The 24,327-nt window shown below is 39.9% G+C and overlaps 2 protein-coding genes and 3 long non-coding RNA genes across 20 annotated transcripts in view; all 5 read right to left on the reverse strand.

The window, feature by feature from the left end:
* Nucleotides 1-22,445, reverse strand: LOC127535163 (uncharacterized). Of its 3 annotated transcripts, none has more exons than XR_007943814.1 (3): nt 22,308-22,445; nt 8,474-8,539; nt 1-251 (listed from the first exon to the last, which is right to left on the reverse strand). It is a non-coding gene; the product is annotated as an uncharacterized LOC127535163 (long non-coding RNA). The 3 variants fall into 3 exon arrangements; XR_007943813.1 differs by lacking the exon at nt 22,308-22,445 and adding an exon at nt 8,643-8,690; XR_007943812.1 differs by lacking the exons at nt 8,474-8,539; nt 22,308-22,445 and adding exons at nt 528-593; nt 8,643-8,687.
* Nucleotides 1-24,327, reverse strand: part of LOC127535152 (zinc finger protein OZF-like) — a 201,137-nt gene that overhangs the window by 110,220 nt on the left and 66,590 nt on the right. The window lies entirely within an intron of this gene.
* On the reverse strand, nt 11,408-14,051 carry LOC127535154 (homeodomain-interacting protein kinase 1-like). The gene is made up of 8 exons (XM_051952298.1): nt 13,805-14,051; nt 13,446-13,634; nt 13,117-13,298; nt 12,881-13,010; nt 12,684-12,794; nt 12,510-12,593; nt 12,217-12,389; nt 11,408-12,065 (listed from the first exon to the last, which is right to left on the reverse strand). Exons 1-8 carry the CDS (start codon nt 14,027-14,029, stop codon nt 11,765-11,767), a joined length of 1,395 nt encoding a protein of 464 aa, XP_051808258.1. The 5' UTR covers nt 14,030-14,051; the 3' UTR covers nt 11,408-11,764.
* On the reverse strand, nt 16,977-19,185 carry LOC127535178 (uncharacterized). Its single transcript, XR_007943837.1, has 3 exons — nt 18,694-19,185; nt 17,944-18,616; nt 16,977-17,129 (listed from the first exon to the last, which is right to left on the reverse strand). It is a non-coding gene; the product is annotated as an uncharacterized LOC127535178 (long non-coding RNA).
* LOC127535174 (uncharacterized) lies at nt 19,328-20,045 on the reverse strand. The gene is made up of 3 exons (XR_007943833.1): nt 19,956-20,045; nt 19,783-19,846; nt 19,328-19,641 (listed from the first exon to the last, which is right to left on the reverse strand). It is a non-coding gene; the product is annotated as an uncharacterized LOC127535174 (long non-coding RNA).

The following is a 24,327-nucleotide window of genomic DNA, read 5'->3' on the forward strand; positions in this document are numbered from 1 at the left end:
TACAGATGCGCCATGAGCATCACTTCACCAACATTTGGGTGTTCAGTTTTTATTTGTGACACTTCAATATCTAATTGTTGATCACTGATTAGATCAAATTTTGATGTTGGAATATTGTAGTCTTGTAGTAATTTATAGAAAGTTGTCCTTGAGATTCCAAGAGTAGATGCTGCTTCAGTAAAAGTGGTTTTCAGGGAAAGAACATGTTCAAGCTCCTCTCTGGATATATCATGCCTTCCTTGGTAGGTACCCTACAACACAGGAAATAAATATGACTTTGAATATGTTTGGATCACAAAAGATGGCTAATTCAAAAGAAATTGAAACATATTAAAGACATTTATTACACATTTGAAGAAAATGTAATAACATTTCATTACAGATGAGCATTAAGCATTCCATTCTGAAGAGAACTGTTGAGATAATACTCATTGCTGACTTACAGTTTAATGATATTAAATAATCTGGAAAATCCACATATTACAGCAACTCAGAAAAAATAAACATGAGTACTGATCACTACTTACTGACTGAGAGGTCACTGGGGTGAAGTCTGGTGCTGTTAAAGATACCGTACCATCAGTGCCGGAGTCCTGAAGAGTTTAAGAATATGATTCAAATCAGAAACACGTAATTACGCTGTTACATGATGTATGTAATATGAAACCAGCAATAAAATTAAAGTGGAAATATTAAACAAGTCATGTTAAAAACACAAATAGACATCTAGGTCAAATCAGTATGACAGCATAGCATGCGGTAGGATGTCAAAGTGGAGGGAGACGGTGTGGCTGATCTAAGAGCAGCGTAGTTCCGAACAGCCTGTAGAGACATTGTCAACGCATTAGCGACATTTCTTCAATGTGTCAAAACGTGTGTGCTCAGAAATAACATTTTAAAAAAGCAACTATACTATGCATGAAGTGAACTGACGCTAGTAGCAAATCTCGTCTGGGCTAACGTTAGCTCGTTTACAGTAAATAAGCCTTGCTTGATGTAATATACGTCGTGTACGACGCCATGTCAGGTGATCAACAGGTCTCCTTTTATTCTGTGGTCTCACAACACAGTAACAACATGAACAAGCTAGAGTGTCATCTAGGGGACAAACCGAATATTGCAGCTCTTATAATGAATACACTACATCTCCCTTTCTCAAGATAATTCTTTCTTTCCTGTAGAAGAATGCTGTAACCGTTGTGAACCAGGTAAGTAACTATATCACCCAAAAGTACTCAAACATTCTACCGTCTACACCTTTCCTGCGTATCACAAAAACAATTAACTTCAACCCAACACTCCGTATTTCAATTCTAACAGAACATAACTTATCCTCAAAGTCATGACAAAATCACATCATTACAATCAGTATACAGCAGTTAAATATCAACCTTTGTGGCTTTGTTTTTTTTATATATATATATATATACGCATACACATCTTTATTCAAACCGTGAACCAAACCATAACAGTCAGTAAGTTAGCCTATTTTAATTATTCCAAATAACGTTTTGGCACTCTTACTGGTCTTCCACAGCGTGTTGTAGTCACAGGGCTATTTACAGTCTCATCAGTCACTACTCTTGGACTGGGTGGTACAGTGTAACAGTCAGGTGTGGGATTGGGTGTATCAGCACTTGACAAAGTGCCTTGTCCCACATCGCCTGAGTGCTCTGATAGTGTGTCATCAGGTGTCCCTGGGAAAGATGTCTCTTTAGTTTTGAGCAAGTGTCTGCGATTCCTTCTGTACATTTGTCCTTCCGTCGTTTTGACTATGTAGGATCTTGGCAAGTCATGTTTCTGTATCACTGTAGCTGATTCTCACTTGCTGCCTTGTCTAATCCTCACATGCTCACCAACCTGGAGATGAGGCAGTGTCCTGGTTCCTCGATCAAAGTAATGTTTCTGTCTTTGTTGTCTGTTCACAAGGTTGCTCCTAACATTGTCATAGAGAGCTGGCTGCAGCAATGTTTTTGTCACCGGTAATTTTGACTTGAGCCTTCTCCCCAAGAGCATCTGAGCAGGTGAGAGGCCAACCCCGCTCAGTGGCGTGTTCCGGTATTCCAGCAGGGCCAAGTATGGGTCTCCAGAGCTGTCCTGTGCTTTTCTCAACAGGTTTTTCACTGTCTGAACAGCTCTCTCAACTTGCCCATTTGACTGTGGAAACGTCGGACTGGAGGTGGTGTGTTTAAACCCCCAGTCGGTGCTGAAGTCCACCATCTCCTGACTCACCAGCTGTCTACCATTGTCTGAAAATAACTCATCTGGCACACCATGCCTTGCAAAGATAGACTTGAGTGCAACGATTACATGTTTGCTTGAGGTTCCACTCAGCTTCACAATCTCTGGAAACTTCGAAAAATAATCCACACACAAAAGAAACTCTGCATCATTGAAATGAAACAAATCCACACCTATCTTTTCCCATGCTCTCTCAGGCACTGCATGTGACATGAGTGGCTCTTTAGGATTCTCATTTTTGTGTGCATTGCATACAGTACACTGAGATACAACTTCCTCTATCTGTTTTGCCATACCTGGCCAGTACAGTATGTCACGGGCTCTCTCTTTACACTTAACTATACCCATGTGTGACTCGTGGATTTTTCTGAGCATTTCACTTCTCAGTGTGTTTGGAACTACTAACCTTGAGTTCTTGAATATTAGTCCATCAGTATAACACAGTTCTTCTCTGAATGTCCAGTATTGTTTGATTTTGTCTGGAAGCAGTCTCTGTTTATCCGGCCATCCTTTCAGAATTGCATTCGCGACCAGTCCCAACTCTGCATCTTCTTCCGTGGCCTTTCTGAATTCCTGCAACTTTTCCTTTGATACTGGAAGTTGCTGGCTGACAGAGTTAACTTCCAGCTCGTCATCAAGAAGTTTCTCATTTTGTTCTTTCAGAAACTCTCTGCTTAGAGCATCAGCGATATGCATTTCCTTGCCTGGTTTGTATTTGACTTCAAGACTGTACTTTTGAAGCCTCAAGAGCATTCTTTGCAACCTGGCTGGGGCGCTGAGAAGTGACTTTTTAAATATCACTTCCAGTGGTTTATGATCACTTTCTACATGTACATGTCTTCCATATAGATACTGGTGAAACTTCTCACAGCCAAATACAATTGCAAGCAGCTCTTTCTCAATTTCTGCATAACGTTTTTGACAGTCGGTTACCGCTCTGGAGCCATATGCCACTGGATGTCCCTCTTGAAGTAGCACAGCTCCCAAACCCTCAGAACTCGCATCAACAGACAATGTTACTGGCTTGTCGACATCATAGTACTTGAGCACTGGTGCTCGGCTTACAAGAACTTTTAGTTTGTCAAAACTTTGTTGTTGTTCTGTCCCCCAGTGCCATTCTGCATTTCCTTCCAGCTTCCTCAGAGGGGCACTGATATCCGAGAGGTTAGGGATGAACTTGGAGAGGTATTGAAGTAACCCAGTGAACCTCTGGAGCGCAGCTTTATCTTCTGGTGCAGGCATGTCTTGAATCGCTCTGATCTTTTCAGGATCAGGCTTGAGTCCTTCCTCACTGAGCACATGTCCAATGTAAGTGATTTCAGTCATTCTTATTTTACACTTACTTTTGTTCAGTTTCAGATTAATGCTTCTGAGGCGATCTAGCAGTTGCCTCAAACGAATGTCATGCTGCTCTATGCTCTCTCCCCAAACTAGAATATCATCCATTACATTGACTACACCTTCTAGCCCTTCTAGGTGTCTGGCCATGCACCTCTGGAACACCTCTGGTGCTGATGATATACCAAATGGAAGCCTTTTAAATCGATATCTCCCAAATGGTGTATTGAAGGTACACAGGTGAGAGCTTTGTTCATCTAGTTGGATTTGCCAAAATCCATGATTTGCATCCAAAACTGAAAAGCATTTGGCATTTGGCATTTCAGCTACCACTTCTTCTATTGTACGTAGTGGGTGGTGTTCTCTCTTAATGGCTTTATTGAGGTCTTGTGGGTCAATACAGATCCGGACTTTGTTAGGTTTTGTTACAGTCACCATACTGTTTACCCAATCTCTAGGTTCCGTTTGTTTGGTTATCACCCCTAAACTTTCCATTCTCTTCAGTTCTGTCTCAATCTTGTCTTTTAGTGCGACAGGAACTTTCCTGGGTGCATGAACAACTGGAGTAACATCTGGATTCGTCTTGATGTGGTGCACTCCTGGTATGCAGCCTAATCCAGAGAACAAGTCCTCATATTCACTAAGAATGTCACTCTCTGTTTTAAGTACATGCAGTCTTTTGACAAGACCCATTTCTTCACATGACTGTCCTCCCAGGATTGCAGGTGCCTTGTTCTTTATTACTTCAAATTCCACATCATACTTGTTATCTTTGTACTGACAGGTCAGCATGATTCTTCCTTTAGCTTGAATTTTGTGACCTGCATATGCAACAAGCTTGGAATGTGATTTGCTCATCTTTTTGTCCAATCTCAGCTTTCTGAGGTCACTCACAGAAATGACGTTACAGTCAGCTCCTGTATCCAGCCTGAATTTCAAAACTTTCTGGTTGACAATCAGATTTTCTTGCCACTTTTCTTTCTTTGTATCCACAGTATTGATCTGTGAGACTGGGTTGTCATGTTTATCTGCTTGGATTGTGCCAATAAAGAGTTCATCATCGGCCTCTGCTTTGTTTATCTGTTGCACTTTATGGTTATCTGTGTGTCTTCTTGAATTACACATTTTTGCATAGTGATTCTTTCTGTGGCAGGCTTTGCACACTTGTCCGTAGGCAGGACATTTCCTTGGCTCATGTCTGTATCCACATCTGGTGCAGTTTCCTTGATTTTTCATCTTTGTACTCTGTGATGTGGCACCTTTAGCTTGCTGTCTGTCATGCTGTTTTTGCTTGGAGACTTTGTTAACCGGAACTTCAACCTCTTCATGTAGACTTTTGAGCTGAGTCTCAGATAGCTCACTGGCTCTACAAATATCTATTGCTTTTTTCAGCGTGAGGTCAGGTTCTCTTAGAAGTCGTCCTCTAACTTGATCATTTGTGATGCCACACACGATCCGATCCCGAATCAGTGAGTCTGCGAGATGCTCAAACTCACAGTCTCTTGCCTTATTCTTCAAATCTGTCATACACACGTGGACAAAACTGTTGGTACCCCTCAGTTAAAGAAGGAAAAACCCACAATTCTCACTGAAATCACTTGAAACTCACAAAAGTAACAATAAATAAAAATTTATTGAAAATTAAATAATCAAAAATAGCCATTACTTTTGAATTGTTGATTAACATAATTATTAAAAAAAAACAAACTAATGAAACGGGCCTGGACAAAAATGATGGTACCTCTATAAAAGATTGAAAACTATTTGACCAGAGTGACATGATTAACTCAGGTGTGTCATTTAAATGACATCACAGGTGTTTCCAAACTCATAATCAGTCAGTCTGCCTATTTAAAGGGAGACAAGTAGTCACCCTGCTGTTTGGTGAAAAGGTGTGTACCACACTGAACATGGACAACAGAAAGCGAAGGAGAGAATTGTCCCAGGACATCCGAAAAAAAATGATAGACAAACATCTTAAAGGTAAAGGCTATAAGACCATCTCTAAACAGCTTGAAGTTCCTGTGACAACAGTGGCTCATATTATTCAGAAGTTCAAGACCCACGGGACAGTAGCCAACCTCCCTGGACGTGGCCGCAAGAGGAAAATTGATGACAAATTGAAGAGACGGATCGTTCGAATTGTATCCAAAGAGCCCAGAGCAACCTCCAAAGAAATTAAAGGTGAACTCCAAGGCCAAGGTACATCAGTGTCAGATCGCACCATTCGTCGTTGTTTGAGCCAAAGTGGACTTCATGGGAGACGACCAAGGAGGACACCACTGCTGAAAAAAACTCATAAAAAAGCCAGACTGGAATTTGCAAAAATGCATGTTGACAAGCCACAAAGCTTCTGGGAGAATGTCCTTTGGACAGATGAGACCAAACTGGAGCTTTTTGGTAAGGCACATCAACTCTATGTTCATAGACTCAAAAACCAAGCATACGAAGAAAAGAACACTGTCCCTACGGTGAAACATGGAGGAGGCTCAGTAATGTTTTGGGGCTGCTTTGCTGCATCTGGCACAGGGTGTCTTGAAAGTGTGCAAGGTACGATGAAATCTGAAGACTATCAAGGCATTCTGGAGAGAAATGTGCTGCCTAGTGTCAGAAAGCTTGGTCTCAGTCGCAGGTCATGGGTCTTCCAACAGGACAACGATCCAAAACACACAGCCAAAAACACCCAAGAATGGCTGAGAGAAAAGCGTTGGACTATTCTAAAGTGGCCTTCTATGAGCCCAGATCTGAATCCCATTGAACATATGTGGAAGGAGCTGAAACATGCCATTTGGAGAAGACACCCATCAAACCTGAGACAACTGGAGCTGTTTGCTCATGAGGAGTGGGCCAAAATACCTGTTGACAGCTGCAGAACGCTCATTGACAAATACAGAAATCGTTTAATTGCAGTGATTGCCTCAAAAGGTTGTGCAACAAAATATTAAGTTATGGGTACCATCATTTTTGTCCAGCCCTATTTCATTAGTTTGTTTTTTTAAATAATTATGTTAATCAACAATTCAAAAGTGATGGCTGATTTTGATTATTTAATTTTCAATAAATTTTTATTTATTGTTACTTTTGTGAGTTTCAAGTGATTTCAGTGAGAATTGTGGGTTTTTCCTTCTTTAACTGAGGGGTACCAACAATTTTGTCCACGTGTGTATATGCATCAATACCTTCAGACTTTCCTTGTACTCGTGTGAAGAATAAATGTCTTAAATATGTTACATTTTTCCGTGGCTCACAATGTCGGCGAAACAGCTCTTTCAAAACGTTGTAGTCATCCACGTCTTCATCGAAGTCAAGCGTATTAAAAACTTTAATTGCTTCGTCCCCAGCCACGTGCAGAAATGTGGCTCTTTTCACTTCGTCAGGCTTTTCATTAACTCCGCTGGCAACAAGAAAAAGTTCAAACCTCTGGATCCAGATCCTCCAATTTTCCGCTAGATTTCCTTCTCGACTTAGTGAGGTCGGGGGTTTCATCTGCTCCATGTCCTTTTCTCTGCCTCAACTTCTAGATTCATTCTGACACCATGTAATATACGTTGTGTACGACGCCATGTCAGGTGATCAACAGGTCTCCTTTTATTCTGTGGTCTCACAACACAGTAACAACATGAACAAGCTACAGTGTCATCTAGGGGACAAACCCAATATTGCAGCTCTTATAATGAATACACTACACTTGAGCTAATGCTAGGCGAGAAACACTTACCGAGTGCTGTTGTGGCTCTGCGGCAGCCGTTGTAGCTGACACTGGGTTAATTTCTTGTATAGCTGCCAGAACGGCCCTTCCAATACTTTCAGCCAAAGGTGAATCCCTCGACATTGTGTGGTAAGCGTGGGGCGCGTAGCGACAGTGACCGAGTGGAGATGACGGCAAGGCAGACATGACAGTTCACATATCACTAAGCAAGCTTCCCGAGCTTTTATTTTGGTACTTCCTGTAACCGGGAGTGTCAATTTGCACATTAGCTAAATATTTAGTTGGAACTGAGAGATTTAGATTTAACATTTAGATTTAGATTTAACATTTAGATTTAGATTTGTTATTTAGATTTACCATTTAGATCTAGTTTATTATTTAGATTTAGATTTAACATTTAAATTTAATATTTGACATTTATCCGTGACATTTACTATTTAGATTTAATTATTTCAGTTATTTATGAGATGACATATATTGGTGTAAATGTCCTAAAAGGTGACCTGCAAAAATTCACACCAGTTGTTTTTTACATGGTTTACAGTTAAATGTGACAAAATGCCTCCATAGCCCACCTGACGGCTTCATTTAGATGCCCGACCTCTGGAGGAAGATGTTGGGGCGTCTGGGACATACTCTTCGTCAGAGGAGTCATGCAATTCTGAACTCGAGATAGAAATAAATAAACAATGTAACACATATACACGCGTAAATGCACTAAGTTTGATAAACAACGTCATCGAGAGGGATACACGAGTGTAATCACATATTGAAACTTTACTAGTTCGTCCGAGCAGATTCATGTTATTTTGGTATTAGGACAAGTTAGACTCAATACAGCATTCTAACGTAATTCCTTTATTATTTACTAAATGTACTAAATGTAGAAGAGTGGAAAACAGCAAAACAGGCGAGATGCTGCAGCACTCCGGGCACTTCTCTCTTGTACTGCGCTCGTGCACAAATAAAGGGGCGAAATCAGAGGGAGGGAGGGTGGGACCAACAGTGTTTTGGGAGACGCTGCGATTCAAACTCCGGACAGCAGCTTTAAGCAGTCCATTCTGAAGAGAACTATTGAGATAATACTCATTGCTGACTTACAGTTGAATGATATTAAATAATCTGGAAAATCCACACATGACAGCAACTCAGAAAAAATAAACATGACTACTGATCAGTACTTACTGACTGAGAGGTCACTGGGGTGAAGTCTGGTGCTGTTAAAGATACCGTACCATCAGTGCCGGAGTCCTGAAGAGTTTAAGAATATGATTCAAATCAGAAACACGTAATTACGCTGTTACATGATGTATGTAATATGAAACCAGCAATAAAATTAAAGTGGAAATATTACACAAGTCATGTTAAAAACACAAATAGACATCTAGGTCAAATCAGTATGACAGCATACCATGCGGTAGGATGTCAAAGTGGAGGTAGACGGTGTGGCTGATCTAAGAGCAGCGTAGTTCCGGACAGCCTGGAGAGACATTGTCAACGCATTAGCGACATTTCTTCAATGTGTCAAAACGTGTGTGCTCAGAAATAACATTTTTAAAAAAGCAACTATACTATGCATGAAGTGAACTGACGCTAGTAGCAAATCTCGTCTGGGCTAACGTTAGCTCGTTTACAGTAAATAAGCCTTGCTTGAGCTAATGCTAGGCAGGAAACACTTACCGAGTGCTGTTGTGGCTCTGCGGCAGCCGTTGTAGCTGACGCTGGGTTAATTTCTTGTATAGCTGCCAGAACGGCCCTTCCAATACTTTCAGCCAAAGGTGAATCCCTCGACATTGTGTGGTAAGCGTGGGGCGCGTAGCGACAGTGACCGAGTGGAACCGAGATGACGGCAAGGCAGACATGACAGTTCACATATCACTAAGCGAGCTCCCCGAGCTTTTATTTTGGTACTTCCTGTAACCGGGAGTGTCAATTTGCACATTAGCTAAATATTTAGTTGGAACTGAGAGATTTAGATTTAACATTTAGATTTAGATTTAACATTTACATTTAGATTAACATTTAGATTTAGATTTATTATTTAGATTTAGATTTAACATTTAGATTTAATATTTGACATTTATCCCCGACATTTACTATTTAGATTTAATTATTTCAGTTATTTATGAGATGACATATACTGGTGTAAATGTCCTAAAAGGTGACCTGCAAAAATTCACACCAGTTGTGTTTTTACATGGTTTACAGCTAAATGTGACAAAATGTTGCTGTTATTTTTTGCATGAGCTGCTTTACAAACAGCACCCCATGGAAAAGTCATTCTGTCGATCTTCACCTGACGTATGAACTTCCCCTTCTTTACTTCTTCTACAGCTCTCTCCAAATCCTTAAGAGAAGCTGAAGTCCTGTCTGTCTTCCACTAGTCTCAAAATTAAAATGTCACATCATTTTGGTTCTAACATGTAAAAATACCAAATAAAATTAATAATGTAATTATTTACCAATTATCAAATTTGCCTTCATCACAAAAATGCATCATCCAGGCGGTTTACAGTTCACTACATACTAACACTTTAGCCTCATTTAGTAGCTTACTAATGCACTAACGTGTACAATAGTTTCAGATGCCTCAATAATTATACAGACACGACACTCATACAACCATGAAGAATTTACTTTGAGCAGGAAGCAATTGTTTTATACACTAAAATGTGTTATTCCATGTGCATGTAAAGGATACTTCTTCAAAAATGTTTGGCCACATGAACAATTTCTTCCGTGGTTTTCGAGAACCAACTAACCCACAGACTCTCCCCTAAGGGATATTTTCAAAAGGTGACATTTTTAAATCTGTGATTCTGTTCAAGGTGTCAAAGTACAGTCATCGCAATCCTTAAGATCCAGTCATTATTCGGGGCGAGTAACTCTTGATGCTTCAAAATCATTAAAATAACTTGATTTTAATCTGTATGAAGCTAAAACTCTCCACTTTAGTCTGTTTGAATGACGTGCACTAATAATGCTTATTGGAGAGATATTGGGCAGCAAAACGGAAAACTTTGACCAGCTGCAAGGAAAAGAGGATCTGGTGACCACAAATGTTTGTACAAAATTTCATGCCAATTTTTCAAACTCTTGTTGACATATTTCAGTGTGGACCAAACAGTTGGACCACTAGAATGCTACAAGCAGTCCAGTCCATTTATTTTTTCAACATAATACTGGAGCATTACATTATTATCTTCCAGGTGTAGTGGATTCTGAAGCTCCAAGCAGTTTATACTGCCGTAAACTTAGAACTTTTTCACCTGCTTTCTAGTGACCCAGCAAACAAACAAACAGACGTGGTGGAAAAAAAGAAAACAGAGGAGAATCTACTGGAACTGTAGTTTGACAGCAAAATGAATGAGTGGATAACCAAAAAATTCAATAATAGTAATGTTTTTTGCTTTGAAAATGTGGTTGTTTTAGATTTGTAATTTATTTTTCTTTGGTTTGGGGAAGTCCGACCTTCAAGACTATAGTAGAGGAAATTATGTTTTCAATGACAATTTTTTTCAATGACAACCAATACTGTCTCTATTTTAGCTCCATGAGGAAATGCCTGACCATCTGAGCAAAAAATGAGCTCTGCAAAATTAACCACACGATGAAAATGTAAAGGATTACAAATGATTAAGATTGATAGTTATGGGAGACTTGTAAGTTGTGGAGTGCAGGAAAAATAACTTCATCACTCATTGCAATGAGATGTGCTTGTCACTTTAAACCCTTGTAATACCACTTTGTTTACAAGGCATGTATTCTTTTTAACAAAATCTTCAAAATGCACACTCTTTTTAGAGCCAGAAACGATAAAAATGGAAAGAGTGGTTCAACTTTCCGACTGTTTGTAATAAATACCATCAGTTTTGTGTGATTACATAGAGAAAACATCTTGAAAATAAGCTTAAAATTGTCAGATTTCATTGTAGTCACTTTATTTAAAATGTCAAATTTAAAAATTCACCAAAAATAACGATGGTATTTGTAAAAAAAAAAAGAAACCCAAAGATTCTCTGCTCTGCACGGCCACTGAGAAGCCATGACTGACTCAGGGCAGTTCTGAGCAACAACCATGTGACCAAAATCCAGACACTTTATGGGTGAAGCTTTCAATTCATTTTCAATCCATTTTATTTACAAGTTCAAATGTGTGATCTCAAGACAAAAGTAAAGACAAAATTATAGAGAGAAACCCAACAAATCCAAAATTTCCTTTGGATTCCCTGTCTGAGCAAGCACTTGGCGACAGTGGGGAGGTAAAACTCCCTTTTTCAGGAAGAACCCTCCGGCAGAACCAGGCTCAGACAGAGCGGCCATCTGCCTCGACCGGTTGGGGTGAGGGGAAAGAAGACTGAGAACGGGATACAGAAAAGTCATGAGATCAAAACACAAGAGAACAAGAAAGCCAGCCAAGGATTCTGAGGTCAGGAACTGTGAGTCCGAAATGTTAGTCCAGTCCATCACTGCTGCTCAGTTCATCACATCGGACACACAGCAGCAGCAGAACTTCTTCTTAATCCAAGAGAAGACACGTTGGAAGCAGTTCTTCTTCATTGTCTTTCTCTGCTCCTCATTGACTTCAGTGTCTTCATCATCATAACCATCCTTGCTGTCCTCGGTGTCTTCGGCAGTGTCAGCGTCATCACTGTCCTCGTGCTCACTGCTCTTAAGGTCATCGTCCTCATCGGGCAAGCCTGTCAGGTTAATTCTGTTTTCTGGGTCTGCAGGCTTAACCATGATGAACTTGCTGGTGGAGGGTTTCGGTTCATCGCTAAAAAAGGAAACATACACTGTTGGGTTTACATCTGACAAGCAGAGAATGTAAACATGGAAATCAACAAAAGTCCATATCAGTCTTTTGTCACCTGCTGGGCTGCTAATGTCTCACAACCTGTGTACAAAGTAAATAGAAACACACTTACCAACTCCTGGTGGGGGAGCTGCTGTTGAGGTAGCTTTTGGTGATGAAAGGATGGTTGAGGATACCACTGGGGGTGATTCTGTCGTCCTCATTCCACTGAAGCATCGCCTTCAGCAGCTCGATGCACTCCCTCCTCTCATCAGCCTCTGCTGGGTTGTCCGTCTCAGAATACACCTGGTGCAGAAAACATTTGGAAAGTCCAACAGCGGTCAAATCACCTTCCACCGTCAAATGTGAATACCATAAATGAACGGGACTTTTCAGCAACTAGCTGCTGCTTCCAAAACTACCTACCGTTTTCATTTCATCCAGAGAGTCCAACTTGTAAACCGTGGGGTCGGAGTGGACGAGATCGCTCTCAAAATACTCTCCAGGTGTCTGAAAGAAGAAAACAATGATGCTTACTAAAGTCTTTATCTTATTGAGTGAGTAAAGGTCAGAGGTAAAATCACAGTAGGAGTATTGTACCTTCAGCCGCCACAAACCATCAGACTTTTTCTGAAAAAATAATTGCGATCTCAGGCCAGCATCGATGAGATGTTGCGGCGGCAGACCCAGCAGACGGATCATGCGTCGGAGCTGCAAACAAAACAGAACACCATGTTAGACCTGAAGCTAATCCTGTGACGGCTTCTAATGCGTTTCGGCTGCAGTGATTTACTCACTGTAAAGTATTCCGAGTCTGAGCCTGATCCGAAGAGACTATCTTCAGTCATCATCCAGGCCATCACGCAGCCTAAGGACCAAACGTCGATGGCCTCTGAATACGGCAGGCCCAGGGTGATTTCTGGAGCTCTGAATGTGGAAAAAACAGCAAATGAAGATGTGACACAGTAGACAGTAAGGAGACAGCGCTGAATTCAAGATTTCTCAATGTTTAAAAAGTATCGGTATTTCATACCTATATTCAAGTACTTGGAATAGCTCTCCTGCTTGGGCTTCGGATCTGTACTTGGCCAAACCAAAGTCAATCAGCTTGACTTTGAAGGGCTGCTTCACATGATCCACCATCATGATGTTATCCTCCTTCACATCACAGTGGATTATGCCAGCACTCTTTGTTGCATTCAAAGCAACAGCCATCTGCAAGTAACAACATTTATCAGGAGTTTGTTCAAGAAATGTGTCAGATGACAATAAAAGTAGAAGTTGTCAAGGTTAATCAACCACCCATGTTGATTCTAGCACCACTGAAGGAGAGAAATAGAAGGAGACAATAGAAGGTCACACCTGCTGAATAACTGTACGGACGTGTTCCATTCGCATTGGCTGTGCGAAATTCTCCACGTAGTCCCACAGGTCGATGTCCAATTTCTCGAGCACCAGGAGCCGCGTATCTTCGAAGAAGACGTCTCCTTTGTATTCAATGATGTTGGACTCCTTTGAATTGTGGCTCATGAGCTTTTTCAGGATTTCTGCCTGTGGAGACACAATATGTTTGCTTAGCCACATAGTCCAATCAGTTCTTCTCAACAACTAAAAAGTACACAGCATGACCAGTACCACTACTCAGAATCTTGTAGTAGTACTTTCTCTTTTTAAACAATGTCTTTTCTTATGTCACCGTTCAGCTGAAATCAGTGTCCTACCTCATGGTCCAGATTGTTCCATGTGGGCATCTTTATAGCCACGTGCTCTTCAGTGTTGTTTTTCACACAGTCCAGCACTCTTCCAAAGCCTCCATCTCTCAGTTCTTTCACCACCGTGTAGCCTGTTGTCAATTCGAAACCCTGCCATGCGATACTCCCCTCGGAGGAAGACGAGGATGAGGATGAGGATGAGGATGAAGACGAGGATGAACTTTGAAAGTTCATTTTGATCTTGTCCCAGAAGTCTGAAAGTGAAACAGACACAAAAGAGAACCACATTCTATGGATGTCTTGTTGAACCATTGGTAATCTACCACACTGTTGTGATTTCAGTTTTCAATCATATTTGCTAAATATTGAACCAGTTATCATAAAACAACAGCACTGAGTGTTACAACCTGTTCTGAATTGTGTTATAAGGCATACTGGACAGTATTGCAGCAAAACTACATGGATGTTTCCTCAGAAACTCCAAAGTGTTCACTTCATTAAACAGAAGAGTGGAGTTACTTACTTCACAAAAGTTTGGTTATCTAGATTTTGCTGAAATGTGGATGTCTCTGAGTTTGGTGTTAAGCTGGTTTCACTAAACTACTCAATAAACCAATAAATAACTCAATAAAATCAATTGAAATGGTGTCTCCACTCAGAGTTTTTGTGTTTGTCATGAATTCGAGAATGAGTTTAAAAACAATTTAAAATTTCTCAGCATTGTTTCATTTTGAAAATGACATTTTAAATGACTAAAACTGGCCCTGTTTTTCTCATCTATATGCACTTAATAACTTATGGTGACATATTCTGAGTAATTTTGTAATAAATTGTTGAAATCTCTCCATGTTGCAAGTTAAGGAAACAGAACGAGCTATTACCTTACTTATTACACTAGCTGAATTAATTTACTTATCAGAAAAAAGTGACCTTAAATCTTGCTCACATCAACACATCACATTATCATTATATACTCCAAAATGAATATTTCCCAGTAGACAAAACCCTGCTATCCCAACATATCTATGCATTTGGTCATGGTTATAGTCAAATTATTCCAAGATTTCAGCTTTAAAACCAAATTTTGTCTTAACAAAAATGTTTGTCCTGCTCTTTACAGGAGTACTGCTTAGTTTTAGTCCAGTTTATCCAGTTATGACCAAACCTGAACACATCACTTCCCTTCCACACTGCTAAGATCTTACTTTTTAATAACAAGATGTTAAAAATTACAAGACAAGTAAAAAACTGAGTGTTACATCCTGTTCTGACTCACAGATTCATTACAAATTGGACAGAGTTGTAGAAAAATACATTTTAAAACTTCCTTCTGAAGGTTTCCTCTGGTGTTTGCTTCATCAAACAGAGCAGTGAAGTCACTTACCTCAAAAATCTTGGGTTCTGTGGATTTTGTTGAAAGGTTGAGGTTTAGTTTAATCTCGATGTCCTGCTAGTTTCAAGTAGTCCTGTTGTCTTGTTGAAATCTGTAAGACACTGTGCAGAACTGTCTGCACCCTGATTTAAATGCAGCACTACCTCGTTCAAATGTAAACAAAGCAGCATATATATAATGTTGTTATTTTTTAAACTTTTAACTGTCATATTTACTGTAAAGAAAGCACACAGTGGATAAATTTGGGTTCATGTAAAATGCTGAAACACTGGTGTAGTCATTGTATATGAGGAATATGGCTTTCCAAAGGGAACAAACTTGGAGTTAGTCGAGCCTTTGGAGAAAACATGTTGGGGGTAAATTGTGCCATCAATTATGTTGAAGTAAAATTTAAAATTTTCCATCTCATATAATGTAAGATCTGTCTCCATTTGTTCATGGATGACCTGATGGGCTGAAAAGTCACTCTGTGGATCTTCACCTGACGTATGAACTTCCCCTTCTTTACTTCTTCTACAGCTCTCTCCAAATCCTTAAGAGAAGCTGAAGTCCTGTCTGTCTTCCATTAGTCTCAAAATTAAAATGTCACATCATTTTGGTTCTAACATGTAAAAATACCAAATAAAAGTAATTAATAAAGTAATTATTTACCAAAAATCAAATTTGCCTTCATCACAAAAATGCATCATCCAGGTGGTTTATCCATCCATCCACTCTCTATACACCGCTTCATCCTCACTGGGGTCACAGCGGTGCTGGAGCCCATCCCAGCTGACTCGGGCGAAGGCAGGGGACACCCTGGACAGGTCGCCAGTCTGTCACAGGGATACATATATAGACAAACAATCACTCTCACATTCACACCTACGGGCAATTTAGAGTAACCAATTAACCTCAGCATATTTTTGGACTGTGGGAGGAAGCCAGAGTACCCAGAGAAAACCCACGCATGTACAGGGAGAACATGCAAACTCCATGCAGAAAGATCCCAGACCCACCCCGGGATTCGAACCAGGGATCTTCTTGCTGCAAGGCAAAGTGCTAACCACTTACGCCACGTTTCATTGTCCTGCTGTTGGTTGATCGGTTCCACCCAAATGGACCTGTTCCAGCAGGTTTCCGGAGATCACAGCTGAATGCCGCTTGATTTAAAAATGATGGTTCTCAGGCCTTAGCCAAGAAAAACGGGTGTTGATGAAAAACTGCTCAGATTAAGAAAAATAAATGCTGGTTCTGAATCTGTTCTTCAGATTAAAATGAATAACGTCGGTTTTAAATTGAGCAAAATGTCTCCTTAAGTTACAAAAATATTAAGCGATAAATAGTTAACAACGTGTGTGTGTGTGTGTGTGTGTGTGTGTGTGTGTGTGTGTGTGTGTGTGTGTGTGTGTGTGTGTGTGTGTGTGTGTGTGTGTGTGTGTGTGTGTGTTTTGGTGGAGTGCTCCACCTGCTGGGAGAGGTAGCAGCAAAGTCATCAAACTCAAAGGTATTGGTATGCGAGTGCTCAGGGCGACTCCCTGACCGCCCTGGGAGAAGGGGATGTCTGAGGGACTAATCCAAACTCCTTCACTCTACACAGCAGCAACCAGCCACAGCAGCACACAGAGGGGCACAGGGTGGGAGACGAGAAGGGAGAAAAAGGCAGGAAAAAAGAGGAGTGAGAAGGAATACAAGAGTCAGAAAGAACTACTGAGAGTAAGCAGAGAAATTTGCATAAACGGCACCATACAGCTAATCTAAATCTATACAACAACCACTAGGGATTATAGGAGAATTACAAGAGCTAATATTTCACCAGAGGGAATCATTTCCTTTGTTTCCTGTAGAAACAAGGCATTGTGCACATTACTGTAGTGGCTCAACATATTCCCACCTGTTGGCAAAGCGTAGAGTGTTGACTGTGCTCGCACAGGACGTCATGCCAGGAGAGATCGTTGCAATCTGTTTTCAGAAAGAGAAAACCATTCAGATTAATATCTATGGAGATACAGTATGGACACACCTTCAAGGATACCTATGATTTTACTCGCCATCTTCATAACCTGGTGAAGATGGCGAGGAAAATCATAGGTACCCCTGTTCCACTGATGCCACAAGACTTATTTATGCAGGCCACCATCAGGCAAGCAAACAGTATTCTTGCTGATCCATCCCATGTCCTGTTCACACAGTGTGAGCTGTTGAATTCAGGCAGGAGGTACAGAGTCCTGCTGAGAAGCTCAACTGTTTTAAAAATTCTTTCATCCCCGTCTCAGTCAAGCTCATTAATCAGCGGCTAGGTGCAGCTACCAAAGGGAGGTAATTGGGGATGTGCGAAATGTATGCATGGGGGAATGTGTGTATTTTGTTTTATTTAATACTGTTTTAACTTAGTTATTATATGTCATGTATTTATCATGTATTCTTAATAGTATGTGTTCTGTTTTATTGTTTTGCTGTGCAGCTTGACTTCTTGCCTTGTCTAAGACTAATTTCTCCCACAGGAGACAATAAAGTAAACTTGAACTTCTCATTCAGTGCTTTTTATTTCATTATTTTGTACATTGTAGATTAATACTGAAGACATCAAAACTATAAAATAAGACATATACAATTATATTGTCAACAAAAAGTGTTCATCTTCAGTATTAATCTACAATGTACAAAACAATACAAATAAAGAAAAAGCATTGAATGAGGAGGTGTGTCCACACTATTCACCGTTGGTGTATATGACAACATGCACACAGATTATTTAGCAGGACAAAGAACTGACCGTGCATGTGCGTGAATTTTCCCCAATGAAGGAGTCTCTCAGGACCTGGGTGAGCTTACTGGCTCTGAATGGAGCGTGTGGTTTGTTACGACCAAGAGCTCTGATACACTCCTGAAACAAGAAGAGAGGGAAAGACAGGATATAGTAAATAAAAAGAATGAAATAAATGTGTATTTTGTCTTTTCACGAACAAACAAGTGGCAGAAAACACTGTGGACAACACTGCTGCCTTCCACAGAGCTTCAGGGCCAACAGGCTTTTGTTGATCTCAGCTCCTTCCAGACAGTCTGTCATGTGAGGTGGATCTGGACCCGTGCGGAGGACCACGCTACCAAGGCGGAATTGGGTGTAAAACAGGTTTATTGTAAGGGGTGGAGATGGTCCGGGAAGCAGTGGAGATGGATAGAGAGTTCTGGCAGCAGGGAGGGAGTAAAGCCGGGGATCGGCGGCCGTGGCGGCTCCGGTGGGGAGCAGAGTGTGGTGGCAGATGTTTGGTGCGGATCCCTGGCGGCGGTGCTGGTCCGGGGGTTCCGTGGCGGGGTCCAGTAACGGTTCGGTGGGGTCCGGGGGGCACCAGGAGAATCGGAGAAGGGGGTCAAGGCAGGGAAGGCAGAGCAGGTTCGGAACAGAATGGGCTGGTCGGGGCAGGGGCAAGGAGCCTGGACAGCTGGTCCTAGGCAGACGAGAGGAAACAGAGTTAGTAAGGCACAAAAAGCATAGTAATCAAAAAATGGCGAGATGATGACTGACTGTGTGTCTAGTTTAACAATCTGACAGGGAGTGGAATGATGAGCCGGTTCTTATTGCTGAGGTGGTAATCAACGAGATGTCTTCCAGCTGCCCGGGATCCATGGATGTGGCTGATTACCTGAGTGGAGTCAGCTGAGAAGCTCAACTCCACTCAGGTGCCACACTGCAGGGGAAGACAGAGGTAGAGGAGCGGATGGGAGACTGAAAGGGAGACACAGAGACAGAGGAACAGAGAGACAGAGGAGAAAGGTAGGGAAAAGGGTTTTTAGGGATGTCAGGTGGGGATGGGATGAGGAGAGGACCCTGACAGAGTCTGGCGGTCGGCAGTCGACGTATCGGCCCCCCTCTCATTTCCTGCAAGGTCGATGACCGAGAACTTCCCATGCATCTTTCCCTTCCTCCGAAGAATGATCTGGAACACCGCGTGGCTGCGGGATGAGTGAGCGTTGGCACACGTCTGCCCTGATGTTCTGGAAGAGAGAGGAAAGAGATGTAAAGATGAACAACAGGCGAACGAGGGTGAATGGAGAAAGAAAGACAATGACATTTGCACATGTAAGTAACAACAGTTGCAATATGTTTATCAAACATGTACTGAACAAATGCCGCAATGTTTCTGTTGTCCTACCTGCAGCTGTTGCCCACTTCAATGAGTTTCAGGACATTTTCTGTGCACTTGACCTCCTTCTCCTGAAGCCCCACAACCTGCATCTGCTGCTTCCCATCCTCCAGCACCCTCAGCTTGGATTTACGATTCAGGAGGTCAAACACCTGTCAGCACACACACAATACAGTCAGCGTCGGTTAGTGTTGATCACACATGAAATATGGTCACACCAATCACGAGATGATTACACTTGCCTTTTCATTGTAGATTTGAAAGAAGGCTGCATACACTTGTAGATCTAAATTCTTGTAATTGGGTTTCTTCAAAATGACAAATACATCCTGAGCCGCACAAAAAGAGATTTACGATTTCAACCGTGTTAAAGTAGAATCTCTACAAAATACCCACACAATTAAAATGTGAAGTAGTTTAGTCAACGAGGTGCATTAAATTAGGTCAGAAATCACAGCTCATCTGTTTACCAGCTAATGCATAAATTCCTTTCCAGCAGTCTTGGTTCTTTCCAGAGAAATCTCCGCCCATAGTCTACAATGCAATACAGGTGAAGATATAGTTACATTCAGCAGAGTTGAAACAAAGTAAAAACCCTCAGTTTCAGCTTTTGCAAGAGAAAAAGTCGTTGCCTGTAACTCACATGTGTTTTTCCGCTTCCTGTCTGTCCGTAGGCCAAGCAGGTGGCCATGCCCCTCTCAAAGATGGTCTCCACTAGAGGTCTGGCAGTGAACCTGCAGAAGAAGACAGAACACAAGTTTATTCTCTATCTGCTAAAGCAAGACATTACAAAGTGCATTGAGAGGACTTGTGTTATGATCGGTTGCTATATGAATAAAACTGAATTAAGCTTCGTCACAAGTGGGACGGTGGTCATGCGTGTGAACTCTGCACTTACCTAGGCAAAAACAAGGTCAAGCAAGACAAAAACACAAAGTACAGAGGAATATTAACAAGTGGCTTAAAATGTTAAAGTCAAATTAATATGAATTAACAAGGTTCCCACTCTTTTCTGGAAATCATTTTTCAGGACGGTTTCTGGCGTTTGTGTAGTGTCTTAGTATTATACATTTAGGATTCAGACTATTTGTTAAATCTTTATTTACTCTGATTTCTTATGAATATATTATGTTTGATTTACTCTTTATGTACCCTAAATTTCAATTTGCCATTTTTTTATTTTTGTCACCATTGTTTTTCATTTTCAAGATCTTATTTATTAACTTGCATTATTTTATCTACTCCTATTTTATAGTTAAGTGTGCATTAGTTACCAAGAACATTTTCACTTAATTTCCTATGGCTGATTTTTGTTCATTAAGAAGGTAGAACGAGATAAATCATTTTCCAGGACAATTCAAGCTTTTCCTGGGCATTTTATTTTCCATATGTTTTCCATGACTGCAAAATTGGTCTATCATTTTTCAGGTTTTCCAGGACGCGTGGGGACCCCGATTAGAGGTTCAGCGTCCCGTATTCGGGCCGTTTTGAGATGTGCATAAGCATTTTTCAAAACTGACCAAAGCTGCAAATTCCATGATAGAAACACTATACACCCATGGAAAGCTTAGATTCTCATGAATCCGCCGGTATGAACCACTTTCAGATGTGATTACCACAGCGGGTAATATAAACACATTTGTCCAACAAACAACAAATCACGTAAACAGCAAAACTCACCTTTGAAGGCTCATAACTGGTCACAGATGAAATATTCCACAAAAAACGGCCATAATCCAAGCTTAGACATCCAGACAAAACAAGCCAGTATAATATATTGTCCAAACATGTCTTGAAATCAGTAAATAATCCACAAATAGCACAAATATTTTTTTGCGTTTGAACAAGTTTTTTCTTTGATTGAAAACGTTCTTTTTTTTTTTATTGAAGTGAAGTTTTTTCTGATTGAGAACATGTTTTGCGATTGGAGCAACTTTTTTTCGACTGAAAAATAAAGAAACAAATTTACCTTCATACAGATGCACCATGAGCATCACTTCACCAACATTTGGGTGTTCAGTTTTTATTTGTGACACTTCAATATCTAATTGTTGATCACTGATTAGATCAAATTTTGATGTTGGAATATGTAGTCTTGTAGTAATTTATAGAAAGTTGGCCTTGAGATTCCAAGAGTAGATGCTGCTTCAGTAAAAGTGGTTTTCAGGGAAAGAACATGTTCAAGCTCCTCTCTGGATATATCATGCCTTCCTTGGTAGGTACCCTACAACACAGGAAATAAATATGACTTTGAATATGTTTGGATCACAAAAGATGGCTAATTCAAAAGAAATTTAAACATATTAAAGACATTTATTACACATTTAAGAAATGTAATAACATTTCATTACAGATGAGCATTAAGCAGTCCATATTCTGAAGATAACTATTGAGATAATACTCATTGCTGACTTACAGTTTAATGATATTAAATAATCTGGAAAATCCACATATTACAGCAACTCAGAAAAAATAAACATGAGTACTGATCAGTACTTACTGACTGAGAGGTCACTGGGGTGAAGTCTGGTGCTGTTAAAGATATGGTACCATCAGTGCTGGAGTCCTGAAGAGTTTAAGAATATGATTAAAATCAGAAACACGTAATTACGCTCTTACATGATGTATGTGATATGAAACCAGCAATAAAATTAAAGTGGAAATATTAGACAAGTCATGTTAAAAACACAAATAGACATCTAGGTCAGATCAGTATGACAGCATACCATGCAGTAGGATGTCAAAGTGGAGGTAGACGGTGTGGCTGATCTAAGAGCAGCGTAGTTCCCAACAGCCTGTAGAGACTTTGTCAACGCATTAGCGACAATTCTTCAATGTGTAAAAACGTGTGTGCTCAGAAATAACATTTTTAAAAAAGCAACTATACTATGCATGAAGTGAACTGACGCTAGTAGCAAATCTCGTCTGGGCTAACGTTAGCTCGTTTACAGTAAATAAGCCTTGCTTGAGCTAATGCTAGGCGAGAAACACTTACCCAGTGCTGTTGTGGCTCTGCGGCAGCCGTTGTAGCTGACGCTGGGTTAATTTCTTGTATAGCTGCCAGAACGGCCCTTCCAATACTTTCAGCCAAAGCTGAATCCCTCGACATTGTGTGGTAAGCGTGGGGCGCGTAGCGACAGTGGCCGAGAGGAACGAGATGACGGCAAGGCAGACATGACACTTCACATATCACTAAGCGAGCTCCCCGAGCTTTTATTTTGGTACTTCCTGTAACCGGGAGTGACAATTTGCATATTAGCTAAATATTTAATTGGAACTGAGAGATTTAGATTGAACATTTAGATTTAGATTTAGAGTTAACATTTAGATTTAGATTTAGATTTAGATTTAGAGTTAACATTTAGATTTAGATTTAGATTTAGAGTTAACATTTAGATTTATTATTTAGATTTAACATTTAGATTTAAATTTAACATTTAGATTTAGATTTATTATTTACATTTAGATTTATTATTTAGATTTAACATTTAGATTTAGATTTAACATTTAGATTTAGATTTATTATTTACATTTAGATTTATTATTTAGATTTAACATTTACATTTAGATTTTACATTTAAATTTAGATTTAACATTTAGATTTAGATTTATTATTTAGATTTAGATTTAACATTTAGATTTAGATTTATTATTTAGATTTAGATTTCACATTTAGATTTAATATTTGACATTTTTCCGTGACATCTACTATTTAATTATTTCAGTTATTTATGAGATGACATATATTGGTGTAAATGTCCTAAAAGGTGACCTGCAAAAATTCACACCAGTTGTTTTTTACATGGTTTACAGCTAAATGTGACAAAATGTTGCTGTTATTTTTTGCATGAGCTGCTTTGCAAACAGCACCCCATAGAAAAGTCATTCTGTGGATCTTCATCTGCCACCTGACGTATGAACTTCCCCTTCTTTACTTCTTCTACAGCTCTCTCCAAATCCTTAAGAGAAGCTGAAGTCCTGTCTGTCTTCCACTAGTCTCAAAATTCAAATGTCACATCATTTTGGTTCTAACATGTAAAAATACCAAATAAAATTAATAATGTAATTATTTACCAATAATCAAATTTGCCTTCATCACAAAAATGCATCATCCAGGCGGTTTAGAGTTCACCTAATACTAACACTTTAGCCTCATTTAGTCGCTTACTAATGCACTAACGTGTAGAATAGTTTCAGATGCCTCAATAATTATACAGACACGACACTCATAAAACCATGAACACGAAGAATTTACTTTGAGCAGGAAGCAATTGTTTTATACACTAAAATGTGTTATTCCATGTGCATGTAAAGGATACTTCTTCAGAAATCTGTGATTCTGTTCAAGGTGTCAAAGTACAGTCATCGCAATCCTTAAGATCCAGTAATTATTCGGGGCCAGTAACTCTTGATGCTTCAAAATCATTAAAAGAACTTGATTTTAATCTGTATGAAGCTAAAATGAGGTTTAAAATAGGCTTCATTAAAAACCTCTCCACTTCAGTTCTGTTGAATGACGTGCACTAATAATGCTTATTGGAGAGATATTGGGCAGCAAAACGGAAAACTTTGACCAGCTGCAGGCGCTGAAAGGAAAAGAGGATCTGGTGACCACAAATGTTTGTACAAAATTTCATGCCAATTTTTCAAACTCTTGTTGACATATTTCAGTGTGGAATCAAATCTCATTTAGTCTTATCTGTAGTAGAAATCATTATTCATTATTCTAAAGCATTGATGAACAAAAGAGAAAATATGCTGCGTATTAGTAAAATATATGACATTTACAAAGGCTGGTACTCAATATGCACACTCTTTTTAGAGCCAGAACTATAAAAATGGAAAGAGTGGTTCAACTTTCCGACTGTTTGTAATAAATACCATCAGTTTTGTGTGGTTACATAGAGAAAACATCTTGAAAATAAGCTTAAAATTGTCAGATTTCATTGTAGTCACTTTATTTAAAATGTCAAATTTAAAAATTCACCAAAATAACGATGGTATTTGTAAAAAAA

The sequence above is a fragment of the Acanthochromis polyacanthus genome, chromosome 8 (genome assembly GCF_021347895.1).
Source record: "Acanthochromis polyacanthus isolate Apoly-LR-REF ecotype Palm Island chromosome 8, KAUST_Apoly_ChrSc, whole genome shotgun sequence".
In the NCBI taxonomy this organism is placed as follows: Eukaryota; Metazoa; Chordata; class Actinopteri; family Pomacentridae; genus Acanthochromis; species Acanthochromis polyacanthus.

Excerpts from the sequence above, each read along its gene's own strand:
- LOC127535154 (XM_051952298.1), bottom strand. The coding sequence starts at position 14,029 with ATGAACTTTCAAAGTTCATCCTCGTCTTCATCCTCATCCTCATCCTCA. Across the intron at positions 13,299-13,445 it reads TCCGTACAGTTATTCAGCAG|ATGGCTGTTGCTTTGAATGC; the intron begins GTGTGACCTTCT and ends TGTTACTTGCAG. Across the intron at positions 12,594-12,683 it reads ATGGTTTGTGGCGGCTGAAG|ACACCTGGAGAGTATTTTGA; the intron begins GTACAATACTCC and ends TTCTTCTTTCAG.